This window comes from Gavialis gangeticus, unplaced genomic scaffold (assembly GCF_001723915.1).
Source record: "Gavialis gangeticus isolate Ggan-Ray unplaced genomic scaffold, GavGan_comp1, whole genome shotgun sequence".
In the NCBI taxonomy this organism is placed as follows: Eukaryota; Metazoa; Chordata; order Crocodylia; family Gavialidae; genus Gavialis; species Gavialis gangeticus.
This window is the reverse complement of record NW_017728995.1, coordinates 66,192,910-66,212,871: the sequence shown is the minus strand read 5'-3', so window position 1 is coordinate 66,212,871 and position 19,962 is coordinate 66,192,910. Positions and strand designations below refer to the sequence as shown.

Sequence of the window (19,962 nt, the reverse complement as noted above, 5' to 3'; positions counted from 1 at the left end):
GGCCTGCGCGAATCGGCCGGCGCCAAACGGCAGCTGCCTTCCGCCGGCCCGGCCCAGTGCGCACGCGCCGCCGCGGGCCCTTTGACTCGCCGAGCGGCGCAGGAGGGAGCTCCTGCGCATGCGTGGGCTGCCCTCGCGCAGGGGAGGGGGCTGTAGGTCAGATCTGCGCGTGCCCTGGAACCGGGGAGGAGGCGGAGCTAGACTTAACTGGCGGTCGCGTTTCGAGGCGCATGCGTAGTACGTTCATTCATGAAACGCCACAGGGCGGGAGAGGTGTAACGAATCTGCCGGGCGGAGCCACTGTCGTGTAGAATCTGCCAAGGCCCCTAGCCCTGCCAAGAGACCGAGGACTATGCCACACCTTGCAGTGGGAGCTGGGTAGGACGCAGCCCTGGAGTTGTTACCCCTGTTCAAGCACTCGCTTTGTAGCGGCTTTGCAGCTCTTTTCATAACCGGATGGCCACGTGGTGGGTGTGCCTAGTCCCAGTTTGATGCGCCATTCACCGGTGAATTGTGTGATAGATGTAGCTTGTGACAGGGGTCTGACGCACAGCTCTGCCTCTCTGACCCGAGTTGTGAATACATCCCCCACCCCCGTCCCAGGCACCAGGATGGGGCTGAGAAGAAACACGGCCTATTCTCTCTGTTTTCAAATCAACAAGAAACAGCTGCTCTCATGGCCCAGCAGCTTCAAAGTGCTGGAGCAAATTTAGGCAACAAAAATGTTTGCTTGGAAATGGTCGAATGAGTGGAAGCAGCAACTTACAGCCAACAGATGTTAAAGCATGAAGAAATGAGACATGGGATCCTGGCCCCACTAGTGAGAGATTTTGGGGATGACTTCAGTAGCACTAAGATTTCATCCCAGAAATAATGGGCTGAGTAGAACCTTGCTGTGACAGCAAAGAACAAAGAAGAGGCAGCAAATCTTTAAGGAACAAGGAAGGTGAAGCTAGAAAGGAACATCCAAGAGTGGCCAACCTTGCTATAGATCAGCTGCAGCGAGAGGGAAGTGACCTAGACAGAGATCTTAAGTAAAGGCATTCCAACCCTGCTGGTACCCAAGAGGGATCAGGCTGTTTCTGCTTGAATGATGCAAAAGTCTACATCAATTAGGGACAAAATCATTACATGGATTACAAATGGATAGAAAACTTCTTGGGACATTTTCCTTAGTTGGACCCCATCATTCATTTCAGAACATGTAGGCTGTCCAGTCTTCCAACTACTAGCTGAGGCAATTCATCCCCATCATCTCCCATTAATTTTTGATGGCATCCCATCAACTTTGCCTTGCTTTTCACTTCTTCAAATGTTGGTGTCCATTTTGATGCCTGTGTATGTCAAACAAACTAGTTCCAAAGCATGCCTACTCCACTTTCCAAGTATTTTCCCAATAGTGAAAGTGAGAAGTTTCCACCCAGTTCTCTTAGATTTAATCATTGCTCACAAGTTTTGTTGAGAATATTCCAGTTATCTTTTAGATAAAACACTGGGAAAACTTCCATCTTTTTGTTCTTGATGACTCTGATTTATAGCTAAATAGGGTAATGAAACCTAAGTTATAATTGCATCACTTCCTCTTTAATCTGGAAGCTGGTGTGTTTGCACAAACCTGCTAATTGTTTCACTAATTTCAAGTGCTTTCTCCCAGTTGTCACAGTTACATTGACAAACAATGGTACAATGATCATTATTTTTTTTCTTTTCTGGGTTCACAGTCAGACCAAGTGGATTAATTGTCTTTACTAGCATCTTTATGTAACTTTTGTTGTGTTGCTCACCAAAATAGCCACAAACTCTAGGTCCACCTAAGTAGCTTTGTCTAACCCCTAACTCATAATGCCTAATGCTATATTCATCCTTTGGAACTTGTTAGTGATTGTTTAGCTTGCCAAACAGGTGAGATCAGGAATGTTTCCTACAGAAACTGAAAGTCAATGCAAATCCCCAACAAAGAAATAATGCATGCCCGGCCCCTCATGCAACCCCTTTCCCCAAGAGGAAAGAAACATGGACTGGTTCAACCTGGCTAAAAGGCCTTAAATAAAGGTGTTGAGATTATCTGCAATAATATCCCTAATCAGAGAAACAACGAGGGACAGATGACTCCACTCAGCAACTGACAAGTTGGAGACTGTCACCAATGAAAACAGGCTCTGCAGGAGTCTGGATGATAAGTGACCATCTGATAAGTTAATTATGCATCTAAAGTTCTTGCTGTGTTGAGGTACATTTTACATTATTATTTCATTTGAATAGTGTATGCACTTCAATATCACAAGCACCTTTTCCCCCCAAATAAGCCCCCCAAAATAGATTTTGCTGATTTGTCTTTGTTGAAATAGAAGCAAGAATAGACGCCACAGCAAGATGGCTGCCAGGTTCCTCTCTCTGCTACCTTTAGGGTGGGAGGGTGAGGAGTCCACCCTTCAGTCAGAACTAATATTAACCTTCTCATAGCCACAACCATTGCAGTCAGGATCCTCTGCAGTCAGCATTCAGCTATTACAGGAACAATTTTTTTTCATTCCGCTTTCCCCAAACAAGGCATACACCTTACTTTGGGCATGTGGTATACTAGAAAATATGATCATTCTGTTTATGGGAGCTGTTCTATGGTTACTAGGTAATGCTGTCATCTCCCCTGAGAGAACAGAAGTGATCCTGTTCAACATGCAATTATTCCATCCCCAGCACAGGGCCTTGCATTTGTCCTTGTTGAATTTAGTTTGACTGATTGCATACCTTTTATCCAGCTTTTCCAAGTAATTTGGAATCTTGGCCCTACCCTCCAGAGTGTCTGTAGCTCCATCCAACTTGATATTATCCCCAAATTTCCTCAGCCTCGACTCAGCCCCATTGTCCAAATCAGGGCTGTCCAACTTCAAACCAGCCGTGGACCACATGCCCCATGGGCACCCCACCCCCAGGCTCATGTACAGGGGAAGGTGTTCCCCCTCCTTATTCTCCCACTCTGCACTGCACACACAGACATGATATAGCCACACCCAGACAATAGTTCACAATAGTGATTTGGCAGTTATCTGCCCGAGCAGGAACAGAGTGACAGCATCTGGTTCAAGCCTGAAAAAGAATAGGAAAACAAAGCTAATTCAATGAACTCTGAATGGAACAGCAAGCCTTACTTACATGAATGTTTAAAAACAGCATACCACTAATCCATTCATTTGCAGCTCACTGTCTGGCTTTTAGAATGCTATTATGGTACTTCCACTTCTAACGGTATCACTCTAGGAAAGCCCATCAGATAAGAGAAGTTTTGAGGTTAACATCGTAAGAAAGCTGAATGAATTGATGTTTTTATTCAAAATAGCAGATTTTTGACAGAGTTAATAAAAACTGTTCATCAAAAAAATAAGTCAGGGTTTTCAATTCAGTCATTTTCTGTTATTGAATATTGTTCTTGCAAGTCTGCTTAAAAATCTGAGTTAGATACAAAATACTGTTGAGCCCTAAACATTAATTTTAACATTTAAATAAAAATAATTAAATGAATCCATGACCCATGGTAATTCAGCATAAATAAAGAAGGAGGAGAAGCGAGAGAACATTTTTTTGTTTTAAAAAAGTTTGGAAGACATCTAAGTAACTTAGCAGATGGTCTCATTTTCAAGGAGTTTGCTTAAAAAAATTCTAGTCGTGTTATATGAAAAAGTTCCCAGGCAAGCCTGAAATCAGATTAGTTTGACTATAGTTAATTTCTCTGTTCAGCAAATCATTTAATTTTAAGTGGCTTAAGACAGGGTGCCCAACTAGCAGCAAGGTTTCATAAGTGGCACAAGGAGCCTCTGTGTTGCATGCAGCACATTGAAGGGGACAGGCAGAACAGTGGCAGATAAGGCAGGAAGCAGAAAGCAGAGCAGCAGATGGCGCAGGGAGCATGTGGCAGGAAGAAAAAGAGTAGTAGTCAGGTAGGGGAAGGGAGTTGGAGTGGCACTCAGAATGAATGGGACTAAGTTGTGGCATGCCTGCCAAAAGGTTCCCCCCTGTTTTAAGAGATGTTTATGAATCACATGTTTAAAGTAACTGTATAAACTTTGGGGGTAATTAAACTCCAGTTACCATCTTAATGCAACTGCTTGACAAATCATGCGGAAAGCGAATTATGTAGTAAATTCTAAAGCCCAAGACTACACTGGTTCACTGTCAGCCAGGTTTCAACTTGTGAATGCACGGGCTTTGATGAAGTCATCCAAAATCACCTTAAAAGTGCAAGTGCAGCCTTTGGATGCCTGAGAAAATAGGTATTCAAAGACTGCAACATCAGATCCAAAACAAAGATCATGGTTTAATCAAGCAGTCTTGAATCCCTCCTTACTGTATAGAGCAGAGGCATGGACAACGTATAGGCAACACCTGAAGTCACTGGAGAAGTACCATCAATGCTGCCTGTGGAAGATCCTTCAAATATAGTGGGAAGACAGACGCACCAATATTAGCATCCTCTCGCAAACACCACAAGAACTAAGGCAACAATCATCTGACATCAACTTTGCTGGACTGGCCATGCCACCTGCACATTCAATGCCAGACCCCCAAAGCAAGTTTTATTCTCCCACCTCAATCAAGGCATACACTCATCTGGAGGGCAGAGGAAGCACTTCCAGGATGTCAAGGCCAACTTGGAAAAAATGCAACATCGACATCAAAATCATAGGATACTACCACCTAGGACCACCCCAAAAAAAGTGAAGAAAGAGTGTTACTGCAAGGATCTCAGTACTTTGAAACCTTACAACGAGAACAGGAGACAGAAAAGCAGGAACAGCGCGTCATGGACCAAACCAAGAACCCAGAGCCACCCACCCCATATGGAAACGTGCCCAAGTTGCAACAGTCTGTCAATCCCAGATCAGCCTTATCTTTGGACCCACAAAGCAAAACATGGAAGATAATCATCCTCAACTGTGAGGAATTGCCAATGATGCAGGGGGAGCCTGCAATCATGATTCCAACTTTCCCCTGCACTGGGAAGCAGGCAACTATGACTGGGATTCAATCCCCAATCCCAAAATAGTGCATCCTGCTATGCACGGGTGGAATGGCAAGAGGTACTATTGCTAGGATGAGGGAACAGATCCTATGGCACCATTAAAGTAACGTGTGGCAGGTTGCATAAGACCCATGTGCTCAAGCCCAGGTCAATGTGGTTAGGGGACTAAATGCTGTTGGGGAGCTGGGCCTGAAGTCCTTCAGGCAAGGTCAACTTCCAGACTACTGCACCTGGCAGCACAGCCTAGGGAGGGGGTGAGCAGCTTACAGTAGCAAAGGAACAAGTTAGGGACTATTTAGAAAAGCTGGACATGTACAAGTCCATGGCATCAGACACAATGCACCCAAGGGTGCTGAAGTTGGTTGATGCAATTGCAGAGCCACTGGCCATCTCTGAAAACTCATGGTGATCAGGAGAGGTCCCAGACAATTGGAAAAAAGGCAAAATATAAATGTCCATCTTTAAGAAAAGGGAAGAAGTAGGATCTAGGGAACTACAGATGGGTCAGCCTCACCTCAGTCCCCAGAAAAATAATGGAGCAGGTCCTCAAGGAATCCACTTCTAAGCACTTGAAGGAGAAAGTGATTAGGAACAGTCAGCACGGATTCACCAAGGGCAAGTCATGCCTGACCTACCTGATCACCTTCTAGGAAGAGATGATTGGCTCTGTGGATATGGAGAGAGCAGTGGACGTGATATACCATGACTTTAGCAAGACTTTTGATGTGTTCTCCCACATTTTCGCAAGCAGGCTAAGGAAGTACAGGTTGGATGGATGGATGGACTGTAAGGTGGACAGAAAGCTGGCTGGATCATCGAGCTCAGAGAGTAGTAGTCAGTGGTTTGATGTCTAGTTAGCAGCCAGTGTCAAGTGGAGTGCCTCAGGGGTCAGTCTTGGGGCCAGTTTTGTTCAAAATCTTCAGTGACCTGGAAAATGGCATAGAGTGCACCCTCAGCAAGCATGCAGATGACATCAAGCTGGGGGGAGTAGTGGTTCTGCTGGAGGGTAGGGATAGGAATCTGATAGACCTCAACAAAATGGAGGACTGAACCAAAAGAAAACACGAGGTTCAAAATAAAGACAAAGTGCAAAGTCCTGTATTTAGGATGGAAGAAAACCCATGCACCAATACAAGCTGGGGACTGACTGGCTAAACAGCAGTTCTGCAGAACAGGACCTGGGGGTTACAGTGGACAATAAGCTGAATATAAACCAACAGTGTGCTCTTGTGAAGAAGGCTAACAGCATACTGGGCTGCATTAGTAGGAGCACTGCCAGCAGATCAAGTGAAGTGATTCTTCCCCTCTATTCAGTATTGGTGAGGCCACATCTGGAATCCCGTGTCCAGTTTCAGGCCCCCCACTACAGAAAGGATGTAGACATATTGGCGAGTCCAGCAGAAGGCAATGAAAAAGTTTAGGGGGCGGGGGCACGTGACTTGGAGAGGCTGAGGGAAATGGACTGAGATTTAATAGCAGCCTTCAACTACCTGAAGGGGGTTTCCCAAGGGGATGGAGCTGGACCGTTCTCAGTGATGACAGATGACAGGACAAGGAGTAATGGTTGTAAGTTACAGCAAGGGAAGTTTAGGCTAGATATTAGGAAAAACTCACTCACTGGGAGGGTAGTAAAACACTGGAACAGGTTACCCAGATCGGTGGTGGACTCTCCATCCTTGGAGGTTTTTAAGACCTGGCTTGACAAAGCTTGGGCTGGGATGATCTAGTTGGGGCTGGTCCTGCTTTGAGCATGGGGTTGGACTAGATGTGACCTCCTGAGGTCCCTTCCAACCCTAATTATTTGTGGTTCTCTAAGACAATAAAATTCTTGTCTATACCACATATTGTGTTAATAAAATTGCATGGTTATGAAACTTTGGAAAATGCCTCTTGAAGCATAACGAAATGCAAACTTATTTAAGTTTTTTAGATACCTAAACAGAAGATCATCCAAGTCATTTCAGTGCCCAGTGTCTTTGATGACATGAGCTTTTGTTCACACTACAGAACAATCTACTTAACTAAATAGTTATATAAAATGTCTGCAGTTTTGCTTCATCTCAAACTGTGTTTTGACTCGCAGTAGTTTGACTTCCTTACCTACACAACAAACTGTTTTCTTTCCCTTTAATGAACTGTGTATGTGGCTAAGAGAAGGTGCAGGAGTACAGCAAACAACATACCCTTTTTGGAACAGTATGACAGGGGGCTAAGATTAGAAGAGATGATTGGTATTTATTCTAAATGAACTGCACACACAAAAGGACATTAAAACTAGTAGTAAAGATTTTAAGTCAAGTACTCAAGTTTGTAAACCCAAATATTAAGGTTAAATCGCATTATCACACATTCTATTCTACTGGAGTTCTGATTCAGTTGGTACCCAGAAAGGACAGTACTCAGGAAGCCAATCAGGGTTGAACATTAAAAAGGCAGATGTTAGTAGGATGCCCTTCCCCATTTGAATGCAAAGCTTATAGTAAATAAGATGGGAGAAACTGCAAGCATGGCTTCGTATATAAAAGCAACTGACTGCCACCCTGGAGAACTGTAGTAATCCCTGGCTCCCTGCCATGCAATTCCCCATGTGGTAGTGGGCAATTGATCACTCATTTTCCACAGGTAACTATTACCTGTGTTCTTTCACTTGAATGCACAACCCAAGACTAGAGTCTGATTTGCCACATGCTGCACAGATCTCTTTTCAAAGAACAGCACCCATTGCCTTCAAGCAGTGCCCATGTCCATTAAAAAAAAATCAAATCCAAATGAGGTGCAAATTGAGGACCTCGAGTTAGCTTCTACATGGACTTCAATGAATCTGTTGCGAAGATTGTCATCCACAGAAGGGGGACATCACTTTATCCAAGAACATGACTGAAGAACAATTAATGGTTTGTGAAACACTCCTTTGCTAAGGTGATGAGGACTCTCTTAAAGAAGCTAGCTTTGTAGTGAGAGAGAGGTGCGAATGATTTGCAGTAAACAGGGCATGGGAACAAACTGAATGAGGATAAAACAAAACAGAGAAGAATTAACTCTTTAGCATGTTGCCCCTCTGCACTGAATAAGGCAGAGTTTAATATTTTTTTAAAAAGTGTGATCATATAACTCTAGAATTACCCTAACGCACAAACACAAGGACACCATTAAAATTATACAGACCACCTTAGTTTTGGCATTTCCTAACTTATGGGTACTTGACTTTGAAACTTTAGCATTCTTTTGAAGGATGTGCATGTGCACATGTCATTTCTTAAGTTCCTAAATTCTGGCAAATTTCAGCAACTCAAAAAAATCAGGCCTTCTTGGAAACATTGTCAGGTAGCAATAAAAATATAGGCACTACCACCAGTCCTACCTTTAAGTTTATAAGCTCTAGCCCCTTCCACTGAAATCAAACATGACCACCTACCATGATTAGGCAATTCACACAGAGCATTTCTAAGGCAGTGATATAAATACAGAAATCCAGGGCTTTTTAATAATTTAATTATTAACTACTATTCTGAACTTTTAGGAGAGACAGAGGCACAAAATAGACAGCTTCTATTAGAAAATAAATGCATGCTCCTCCATGGTACTACAGCCTTCAGTCATGATGCTTAATGTCCACAACATGAATACTTTTTAGTATGTCAAAACTAATTACAAATGACAATTACACCAATGGCACTCAACCTCTGCCATGTGGAGCTCCCCACAGATCAGGACATTTGGCAGTGGGGGAGCAGTGGCAGGTAATATCAACACCCATCCGCACTGCCAAAATCCCAAGCCCTGCTCAGTGGGTTGCAGACAGGCCACAACCCTTGCTCTACACAGCCACACCATAGCACCTTCCCACTGGAGCCAGCCCATATCCCCTTCTCCTCCCCCACCCCTCCATGGGTCTGGACCATGCCACTTTCCCTCTGCACAGCCAAGTCTGGGCCAAGCCACATCCCACCCCTCACCACTTGGCCAAGCCCACCCCCACGCTCCTTCCCCCTCCACAAGGCTGCGACATGTCCCCTTCCTCCTGTGGGGTTGAGCCATGCCCCCTCCCCGATTAAGGCTGGATTTGCACCCCCACACACACACACCCCCTAGGTTGTTGCTGGGCCATACCCCCTTCCCTGGCATGGCTGGATTAGGACCAAGCTGCTCCCTACCCCACTCTGCACAGCTAGAAGGGGCTCCCCACTGCACCTGCCCCAGGTACAGGATTGGATCCACTGCCAGATTCAGCCCATGAAAGAACTCATCATTACCCATCCGGCCTGCCAGACAAAAAGGTTAAGCACCACTGAATTAGACAACTCAAGAGCAGACATTCATAATGTTTGCTTAAAAACACTGATTACCAGGATTTCCCACTGCATGACCAGTACCTGCAGAGACAAAACCATTACTACTTTCTTCTCTTGCTGCTTCTATCTTGGGAATACTGCTCTAACCACACTGCGATAACCGTCTGCAATAACTAATTGGTACGAAGGTGACAAACTGCAAGAAAGCAATAAAGCTAATGCAACTGCATCATCCCAAACTCTGATCCTCTCCCCCACCCGAATTATAAAACTTAAGGAAATGTTCATGTTAACCAAGTATTATAAACCTGACACAGAGGCACAGCAGAATGTAAATGAGTTAATTCTCAAAAGCTGAAGCAAAAGCCAACTGCTTATGCCTAAACTTGAAGACTCCTCAAAAAGCTCTGCTTCCTGCTTAGACATTTACTTAACTAAATAGATAGTCCTTCCCCACAGAAGTCTCTGTAATTAACTATACAGTCTTATTCCATTGCATGGATCAATTCAAACACTTAATTTTAAAAGCATTAGAAGTTCATGATAGCCTGTACACCACCAAGGAGGTAGGGTCAGCATGGAAAGTTAAGAAGTGTAATGCTCAAGTTTTCATTCTACTTTATCTTCTTCCTCTGCAGCATAGATAGCTTGATTCCGCCTCTTAATTTTCTTCACGCCACTGTTGCCATTCTCATTTTTGCCAATACGCTTTAAGGATCTCTCATTTAAACTCTTCTCTTCTGTCTGCTTACTCCCACCAGATTTCTCCAGTTCCTCACTGGTGGAATCCATTGCATCATCAGATGATACCATCATGGAATCTGGCATGATTCTGATGTCAGAAAAGCTTGCAGAAAAGTCAGGAGGGTGATCAGGTGAAGGATCCACAGAACATGTGCTCAGCTCTTCATCTCCACCCTCTTCATCCAGCATTATTTCATCTGGGTTAATGGACAAAGACAACCCAGAACTATCTGTATTATATTCACTGGGTTCTTCTGCTGACCCAGTACTGTCTATCTCTTCCTCCTCCTCCTCCTCCTCATATTCCCCACGAACAGAACCTTCTTCTTTCGCTTGCTGGATCTTGTTGTTAATGTCAATGAGGCCAAACTGGGCACAAAATTCAGTGGTCTGAGGACTGATAACATGAACTGGTTCTAGGTGTCTCTGAGGTTTATTGGGATCATAACAAGCAGCTGTCAGAGAGAAGTTAACAGGAATTTTGAGATTATGGTTCACCTCTTCCAATACCTCTTTGATAGCTTCTTCTGTTGCACTGTAATCCCACCTAAAAGAATTAAAAGTTTTTATGAGAAAAATAAGTAAAAATTTATCTTGTGCTCCCCCCACCTATAGTTCTCTTTAAAGACATTAACACTAAACCACTTTACCCATCAGCAACATTTAATTTTTCAAGTGCTTTCCCCAAGAAGTATATACTACCTCACTTGGTATGAGGACTCCAATAAACTATGATATGAACCCTAACTGAACAGAATGTAATATATATTTAGCATCCTAACCTGGAAATTTACTTTGGTTTCCAAGCTGTTTTACTATAATTAAGTAGCAAGATAAACATGGAAGAAACCAGTATTCTGTGCAGTCAGCTTTTCATGCACCTCACCACACAAGCTGGGTTGGGACCAACTGTGAAACAGCACTAAACGGTACTTTATAAGCACAGCCTGACCTTGGGAATAATCACATACTCCTCTTTTACATCGGGGGGGGTGGAATTCAGGGAGTTTAAAGCAAGAAGGGACCATAAGATTCTCTCACCTGAGCTTTATATCCCCCTCAATTTCACCCAGTTTCCCTTGTATTGGCTTCTGTAACTTGTGTTGAGAGAAAGCCTATCTTCTACACAAGTCATCCAAGGGTTTGAAAAAGGATGGAGCTGGACTGTTCTCAGTGGGGGCAGATGACAGAACAAGGAGCTTGACTGAAGAAAATAAGACAGAAACCACTACTTCCTTTGACTGTTTGCTCCATTAAGTTTGGGCAGAATTGGAGTTCATCTGGCTTCAATTACCAGCCATTAGTTCTTCAGTACTCTCTTCCCCATGTGAAGACACTTCTATGTCGCTCAAGTGACCTTTCCATCATTGAGAAGATAAAACTGATCAATCTCTACAGCTACGCCTACAAGGTGTCCAAGACACCCCCAGGGAGGGGCACCCTTGAGCACCCTGCCCACTTGCACTAAACCCAGAAGTGTGGCAGTGAAGCCACTTAAGGTCACCTTTTCCCCTCCACCCCCATTTAAAGATCTGTTTTTAGTGTGCTTGACAGTAGCCCCAGGAAGGGCTGGAGTGCCTTCATCACTACATTCTTGGATTTTACCCAAGCCAGCAGGAGCAGTCAGGTGACCAGCTCACAAGAATTTGTCCCTTCCTGCACTGGGGACATGGTGTAGACACCCTATTTCTCAGAGAAGTCTTCATCTCTAACCCTCAGATAGTTTCTGTGATTTAAATGCACCTTCTCCATTTTTCCCCTACATCCTTTATCAAAGTGTGGAAGCCAAAAGCATCTACAGTTATTCTCGTTAGAGGCACAACTGGTTTATACTGACAGATAGTCTGGACTTTTCAAGATATTGTGGCTGGCTATAACACAAGTTACAACAGAAAGATAAACTGATGCTCAATTAGACCAGACGTTTTTAAAGAGGTTTCCCATTTATCAGTTGCACAATGTTTACACTTTACATCAAAAGCTATAAAAAGAGTTGTGACCTTAATGACTATGGGTGATGTTTCAGATTATATTTCTCCAGAATACATAGCAGCTATTACATTTGTTTTTAAGAGAAGTAAAAAAAAAAAAAAAACCGAAGAGCACGCAGCTGGCCAAATTTTAATGTCAGTTCTTTTATTGAACAATCTTTAGGTTGGGAGTGGAGTTTTGCATGCCAACTTCAATATATTTGTCTAAAATGCAACAGGCAAATGTTGCATTTTTAATCTACATTGCATGTGATACCATGTGTCATAATGTAAACTCCACTCAGTTTTACATAACATGTACAAAATGAGTACAGCACGGATAGATGAACATACACGTATGTGCCAATGAAACATGAACACATTACTGGAGTATTTTCTCAAATCTCAGCACTCTGACAGAGCAAGCTGTCAGACCAGAGACAGAAGTGAGGATCTGTGGCTGAAGGATTACAAGTCTGGCTCATTTTAGGTTTCTATCACCCCATCAAGGCAACTACTGCTGCTCCTTCCCTGTGAATAGTCTCTTCTGATGACTCTTAAAATCTAGAGTACCCATATAATCCCCAGGAAGACATTCAAATGGCAACATCCAGCCCTGGGTTTCAGCAAACAAGTCTTTAACACTGCGGTTAGTGATAAGTTTCCTATCAGGGATGCAGCTTTCATTGTCAGCTTGATACAGGAAAGCACAAGGCAGCACTTAAGCAACCCTGTCAAAGGACCCCAGCAAACTTCTTGCAGGTTCATGGTACAGGACAGTTTCAGCAAAAGCATCCTTAAAATATAAAGCATTCTCCACTGCCTCTCCTTATTTGGGCTGTAAAGTAATAACACAGCCCCTTGTTACTGAAGTATCCAAACACTTCACAAGTGTAAGGTGCATTTATCCCAACATGTGTGAGGGTAAGGAGTGCTGATATCCCATTTTATAGGTAGGAAAGAGACATCCAGAGACTAAGCAACTTTGTCAAGGTCACCCACAAAACCTACAGCAGTCCAGGAAACCGAACCAACCTCTCACAGATCCTAAGCTAGAGCTTAACTATCATCCTTCCTCAGCCTCTTCTGCTGCTCCAGAGAGAAGCTGGAGTCTGATCTCTCTTGCTTAGAGAGCAGCTGCCAGCAAAGGTGCAGTTGATCTCACAACATCCAAGCAGGTTTGTTCCACAGGAGCTAGTACAGCACTCTACACTACCAGACTGCCTTCAGGAGTGTCCAGAGAAGCAGATCCCAGGGGACATTCATGTCCCAGTACTCCATGTTCTTTTCTCTGATGGGGACTTTTCTCCCTGCTCCCACCCTCACTATGAAGCCTCTGGCAGTTAGGAGAGTTAGAATACCTTGGATCCCAGGTAAGCTTTAGCTACAGGTCATTCTGAAGTGCTCAGAGAGGCTTCAGAGACTTCTCTCGACTTCAAGACAAAGGCAGGGCTGAACCTCCCCTTGTCCTCTGCCTTGGATCCTCTTACTCTGTGCACTCAAGCTTCATCTCTAATGGGGGTTCCCAAATTCCTTCTTCCCCCTAGTGCTGAAACCGCACTGGTGAAGAGAATGAGGTTCCCTGACTGCAAACCTTTTCCTGCTTATCCCCACACAGCAGAAGCTGGCAATGCCAGCCTGAGCTGCAGCCAGAACCAAGCCTCGGGCCTAACTTCCCTGCTTTACAAGAGGGCAAGAGCCCTCTGACTACACTGCACATCCAGCTATACCATGCACCAGAAGGCTTTCTTTAAGTCTCCAGGTCACCTTCCTGTTTCTTTCTTCTAGCAGCAACAGGATTCTTTAAAACAATCATATCTAGACTACCAGATCCCTTGTACATAAGAATCCAATATTAACCAAAGGATGTGTGGTCTGTGACCATGTGCTGTTTAGGAAACTGGTAAGGCTATTTCTTCAAAGGGAAAAAAATCTTCAAACTAAAAAGAAAACCCTGATACTGTAATTTTAGTAATAGCATTTACAAATGTTACATTAATTACATTTTTTTGTTAAAAAGATGCAGCTATACCAATGTATACAGATGCTATGTCTGTCTCTTCAGTTCAGTGTTATGGAAGACTTTTTTCATGCCAATACTGAAATAAATGTGAGGATTCATCAATTCATGTTCCTTCAAGGAAGCATGCACTTCAAAGCCTGAAAAAACAGTATGTGCTTACATGGAGCAGCACAGGCTCTAGGACACCTTAGTTCTCTGCTTCTAGGGTTAAATGCAAATTTGCACATCCAACAACTACTTCAGAAGTTCTGCTTATACCAGTGACTGCACCGACCATTAGACTGGAACTGTGGCCTGGTTGTCTATCTAAAATTACTTCTTTACAGCACATGCTTTCAACCCATAACTTACCTTAGCAATTCTTTATTTTACTTACTTTGCATGGAGGCCATTGTTTTCCGGCATATTCCATGAGTTCTGAGTTACATTAATGAGATCGTTGGTTGCCTTGAGAACAGCAAGCCACTCAGGATCATATTCCAGAGAGTCTGATGCATTGGGGTCGTGGTCTATGTCTATTATCTTGGGAAAAATAATATTGGACGAAAGAAATGCCTTATTTACTGACACTATCTTAACAATAAATAGCACACTCTCCAGGAGTCTTAGCAGTTATTCAATGTTACAAAAACCAAGTTAAAACAGCCTCAACCCAAACTTACTAGCTATGCTTTGGCTGAGAAATAATGGACCCTCTCTCTCTTTTGCAGTGTGCACAGGTGTTCTTAATTCAGGTTAAAGAGGAGTGAAGAAAAAAGTAACTTCAATTTTTAATTCTAATTAGCAAATGGACTCCCCTACAGACTTCAATGAGGGCTGGCAACAATTTAAAACCCTTGTCTTCACCACTACTTCAACACAAATAAGCCAATCCGTGTTTGGGATCTGCCTTTTTGCAGTACAGATACACCTTCAGTCCTCCTCCTTGAGTCACTGAAACAAACAGGCCCTGCATAACACCTCAAAAGCAGGCAGTCCAAGGGGCTCCTCCCTGCAAGCTGCTAAACCCAGACTATTTAGAACCGGAGCAGAAGGGCATTCAAGGGTCTAAAGAATGCTCACGAATGTCCTGTCAACTATCCTCTCATAATATTGAAAGAGTTCTAGGCATTAGCACATCTATTGAATGCAGATGCATACAACAATTCCAGCTGATTTCAGGCCATTCACAGCTTAAATCCTGGAGCACAGACATTATGCTCTTGCCAAGATACCCCACTTGCCAAAGAAAGTGACAGCTTTCTCCACCAGTTCCAGCTTCTGAACTAATCATGACATAACCCCACATAGCATATGTTGCAACAATTTAACCTCAAAAGAAAAGGATGGGATGATAGGATCAAGTTGCCCATCTGAAAAAACCATCCCAAGGGGCTAGGCACACATGGGGAAGCAGCCTCAGCTCCAGGAAAAAATCACAGTCTTTCCCAGCCTACCTTGGGGTCCTCCCCAGGACACTGAGGAAGCACATTTTCTTCAGACCATTTTTTCTCCCCTAATACTTCAGGTATTTTACATGACATCTGTCACACAGCTCTTTTCCCCAAAGACAGAATTCCAACAACTACACCAGGTCACTGGGACACTGCTCATAGTAAGAAGACAGTGTCATTCTGGCCTATAACATTGATTAGCTACTACCATACACCAGGGGTGTTAGACCCCTGGCCCACAGGCTGGATCCAGCACCCAGTGTTGTCGTCTAGTCCACAGGGCTTCCTATGGGTCCAAAAATTTGGTAGCAGAGGAGCAGCAGCATAACTCCCCTACTGCCAAATTCCTGGAACTGCAGAAAGCCCTGAGCCCTGCATGCCAGAGTGCGTGTGCATGGTTTTAACCAGTGGCGCAGGGGTCTGATGCCACAGGGCTGGACAGGGGTGATGTCAGGCCACCAAGGCACAGTCTCAGCACACAGGGCTCTAGGGCACAATCCCAGCATGTGTGGCTTGATTTAGCCTATGGACTAGCCCCGCACCATTTACCTGGCCTGCTGCCCTATACCCTGCATTAGTTGGTACACTGGATACAAGTAACATGGCTCAAGAGTCTATATAGGGACAGAAGAGACTAATACTTTTACTTACACTCGAAATAGAAGATATGGTTTTCCCTACCTTGACAAGCTCTCTCCTGTCATAAGCAGCAATTTAGATTTACTTGGACAGAAGAATTCATCTTCAGCTTGCTGCTAAGTAGTGCACTCCTTAACTGAGATGCATGAAGTACTTAAAACGTGAATAGATGACCATTTCATGAAGGTTTTACCTGCAGAAAATCTCTGTGCGGCAGACATTTATCCAGGGCCAAGAATTTCGTTGCTTTTGGCAGCTGTTCTTTAGTGTCCATCTAGGAAACAGGAATAAAACTATTACCGACAGTGTGTAAAGCAACCTGATAAGGGGGCCATTCTGAATCAAAATGATATAGGGGAGACTCAAAAATAAGATTTAAAATTTAAGCCATTTCTCTGCACTTCAGAGACATCCAATAACATAGATTATAATGGGTCATGAAGTCATTGTCTATCTGATACTCGCTATTCTCAGCAGTTCATAAGTGATAATGACCCTCTTGCACAATCTTGCTTTTCCAGTTAACAAATAGAGAAATGCAATAGAAGCCTGATGCCTACCTGATAATTTCTCTTGTATCCTGTTTTTATTTACACATGGAGTTTTACACAAGCCCTTGTTCCATCTGTTACTTAGCTCTGCTGTGTCTGCTTTTCACCCAGAGCCCTGAGGAAGGATGCAGTGGTACCCAAAGCTTAGCTAGTCAGACCTGGCACTGACAATGGAGACTTGAGCTGTACATGGGATACCTGCTTTTATTTAGGGTTTGTATTTTTTACCTGGTGCTGCATTAAGGCTGCAAATTTAACATGCAGATGTGCTGAGAACCAGTAGGTGGGTTTCAGATGCTGCAGGAGCTCAGAAGCAGCAGGGCTCCCCAATGTGTTGCTTTCCACTTCTTGGCGGAAGAAGGATTTCTTTTTGAGAAGCTGTTTCTTGTTTCCAAAGTGATATATACTTCTTGGCCAATCATGAGACATAAATATATCCATTGGCTGCTTTAGCTAGCAATCCAAAAAAATACATACAAATAGTGAATAAAAACATTATCTAGAAATTATAAGCATTACAAACTCACACAGCAAAAGAGAGCACTTGAAATATTAATGAACGGATGCATCCTACTCCTTTGCCTGACCACAGATCCTATGACATGAAAACCTTATTTTCTAAACCGGGGTTTTCAACCTTTTAATAAGTGCACCCCTGGAGGCCAGATGTGGGGCGGTGCACAGTGGTACACAGAGCAATGGCAGTGCAGAGTGGTGGCTGCACTACGCAAGCTCCTCCCGCCCCATCTCCCCTGGTCCTGGGAGGCGGCAGCATGGGGTGATGGCGTTCCATTCCCGCCTGCCCATGCATACCCCCTAGGGCAGGGGTTTTGAATGTTTGTGCGCCCAAGTGCACATTTGAATTTAAAAGCAGCAGCAGTGGGTGCCAATATGAATATTACAACTGAGAATTTAGATCAATCATCTCATCCATTACTTAAAATTGCGTTAGATCCGCAACTTCAAAATGCAGCTTCCCTTTACCTGGTATTCTTCTGAAGTTTTATCTTCTGCAGGCACCATGTTGGGAACTGCTGCCCTAGGGCCTTCCCAAGTACCCCCAGGGTTACGTGTACCCCCAGTTGGCAACCCCTGTTCTAAACTACTGGATACAATCTTCCAGATTTAATTTGCAATTGATAAAGTATTCTTTATGCCTCAATTCTGGGACATGGAAGTTTGGCCCCCTGAAGCCCCAAGAATGCCTGCCTGAGCTCCCACGTTTGGGATTCCCTGGGCACCCATCTTCATTACTCTGGAAGTCCAAGCACCTGGGATTGCAGCAATCAGATGACTGACAGCCTCAAACCCAGGAGTCCATCAGAGCATTGAGCTTGCTCCAGCGTGGTCCCAGGGCTGACAATCTCAGCCCAAGACCAAGCCAAAGCAAGTTCAACACTCCAGTGCAGTGCCAGGACTGCCAATCCCAGCCCCAGAACTGCACCAGAACCAACTTTCCCTGTTTACCCTGGAGAATCCCTGGGGTGAAAAGGGAGGGGAGGACAGGACACAGGAGGATCCCACCTGCAATATCAATGGGTAGGACAACAAGTGATGTATATTTTGTCCAGTTAAATAGATCAGCTGTGTCAGGGGACATCCCAGGACACGGCTGATCCACCAGTTCGCAGACAGCCTACTTAACAAGGAACATCATACACCACTCTCTTCCAGGGAATCTCTGGAGAAGGTAGCCAAGTGAGCAGAATTAGTGATCCATGGCAAGTCCCACTACACCTCTGTTTCCTCCCAGGAAGCCAGCTAGCTGCTTCCTATTTTATATGGTTTGGGAAGAGAGGAAAATCTGGGCTGAGAAGTTTGCTTCTGCCAGGAACAGCAGAAGAGTTTGCAGGGGACAGACACTAAAAGCCCCTGTGCTAGAACCAACAGTTTCTCCTGAACCCCAGCATCTTAGACTGAGGCTCCTACCTGATGGGAACCCAGGTAGCTCAGGAGAGCAGATACAGCACTGGGCAAGTTTCCCTACCCCAGCAATACAGGCACCATGGGGTTGGAGTCAGAGAAAGCAGGGATCCCTCTTTAACCATACAGGGCCTCCTTCATCCACTCTCAAAGACTTCTTTGCTCTTTCTATGTCCCTTACAACAGAAGTGTCAAACAAGCCCTTCCAGCCCTTCTGATCCCAAATCATTTGACACATTAGTGGAAAAAGAAACCCACAAGCATACACACACTTTTTTAAACACAATTTGCTTTTTCGGTTTTTTTGTTTTAATAGGACTTATGGTTGAGTGCAACATTCCACTGCTCCCCCACCAAAGCAGAGCAGCAAACTGTACAACCCTAGCTAGACCTCAAATCCCCACACAGCACATCTCTACAGTGACAGATTATACAGCACTAGAAAAAAACTGTATGCTTCCAACCAAATAAGGAAGCCACAGGGAATGCAAACATCTCTGTCACAATATAACAAAAAAGCCTTACCTAACAAGCTCTGGCTGCCCCTCCCATATGTGACTTTACCTACGTGCCTATGTACCCCTGAATAATTCGTAGTTCTGTAATTAAGAGAGTTTATGTGAGGGAGACCTGTCTGATAAATTTCCTTATTTACTGAAGATTGTATCTGTTGCAAGACAAAGTCGGACACTCCCAATTAGCCTTCTGCTGAAGATAGCCGCGACAAGCTTTTGAGTAGTTTAAGGCACGTAATTCTGACATGGACTCGCCATCCTTGCAAGCTTAAGAGCAGGCTAGACAACAGTCATTTGGAAAGATTAAGACAAGGGTGATCCTGCCTTGAGCAAAGGATTGGACGAGATCAGTCAACAGCATTCTGTGGCAGCAGGCTAGGTCAGCTCCTAGGCAGGCCACCACCAGGACCCAGCTGCTGTCACTGTCACCACTTCTCCTTCGTGCTCAGCTGCAGTACAGTACAGAAAAGTGCTGTGTCTGGGCAGCAGCGAAAACTGCAATGCAGGTAAAGCCCCAGCCAAGGCCACAGGTTGCCAACCTATGGACTATCAGTTGTTCCCAATCTGTGGTACATGTACCACCAGTGGTATGCAGACAACCTGTCAGTAGTATGCGTTAACAGATTTATTATAATTACTTTACATGACAAAAATGTGCTGGTGGTACTTAAGGTTATACTGTTTTAAATTGGTGGTGTGAAGTCTACCAGAGTTTGGGAACCGCTGGACTAAGTGATCTTCTGAGGTCCCTTCCAGCCTTGCTTTTTGATTCTGTAGAAAACACCAACAGTGCACCTCTAAATTCCCATCACTTGCTCCAATATCATCATCCCCTCTTCAAAAAAAAAAAAAAAA

At 44.1% G+C, this 19,962-nt stretch overlaps 1 protein-coding gene across 2 annotated transcripts in view; it reads right to left on the bottom strand.

Moving 5' to 3' along the window:
* Nucleotides 1–7,285: 7,285 nt before the first annotated feature.
* The window catches only part of DBR1 (debranching RNA lariats 1), a 24,692-nt gene continuing 12,015 nt past the window's right edge, over nucleotides 7,286–19,962 (bottom strand). For both annotated transcript variants that reach the window (XM_019503770.1, XM_019503771.1), the window contains exons 5-8: nucleotides 16,898–17,122; nucleotides 16,312–16,392; nucleotides 14,423–14,568; nucleotides 7,286–10,600 (exon numbers count right to left, since the gene is read on the bottom strand). In XM_019503770.1, coding sequence (XP_019359315.1) covers nucleotides 9,919–10,600; nucleotides 14,423–14,568; nucleotides 16,312–16,392; nucleotides 16,898–17,122 — 1,134 coding nt within the window. In that variant the 3' untranslated portion in view covers nucleotides 7,286–9,918. The remainder of the gene's footprint in view (nucleotides 10,601–14,422; nucleotides 14,569–16,311; nucleotides 16,393–16,897; nucleotides 17,123–19,962) is intronic.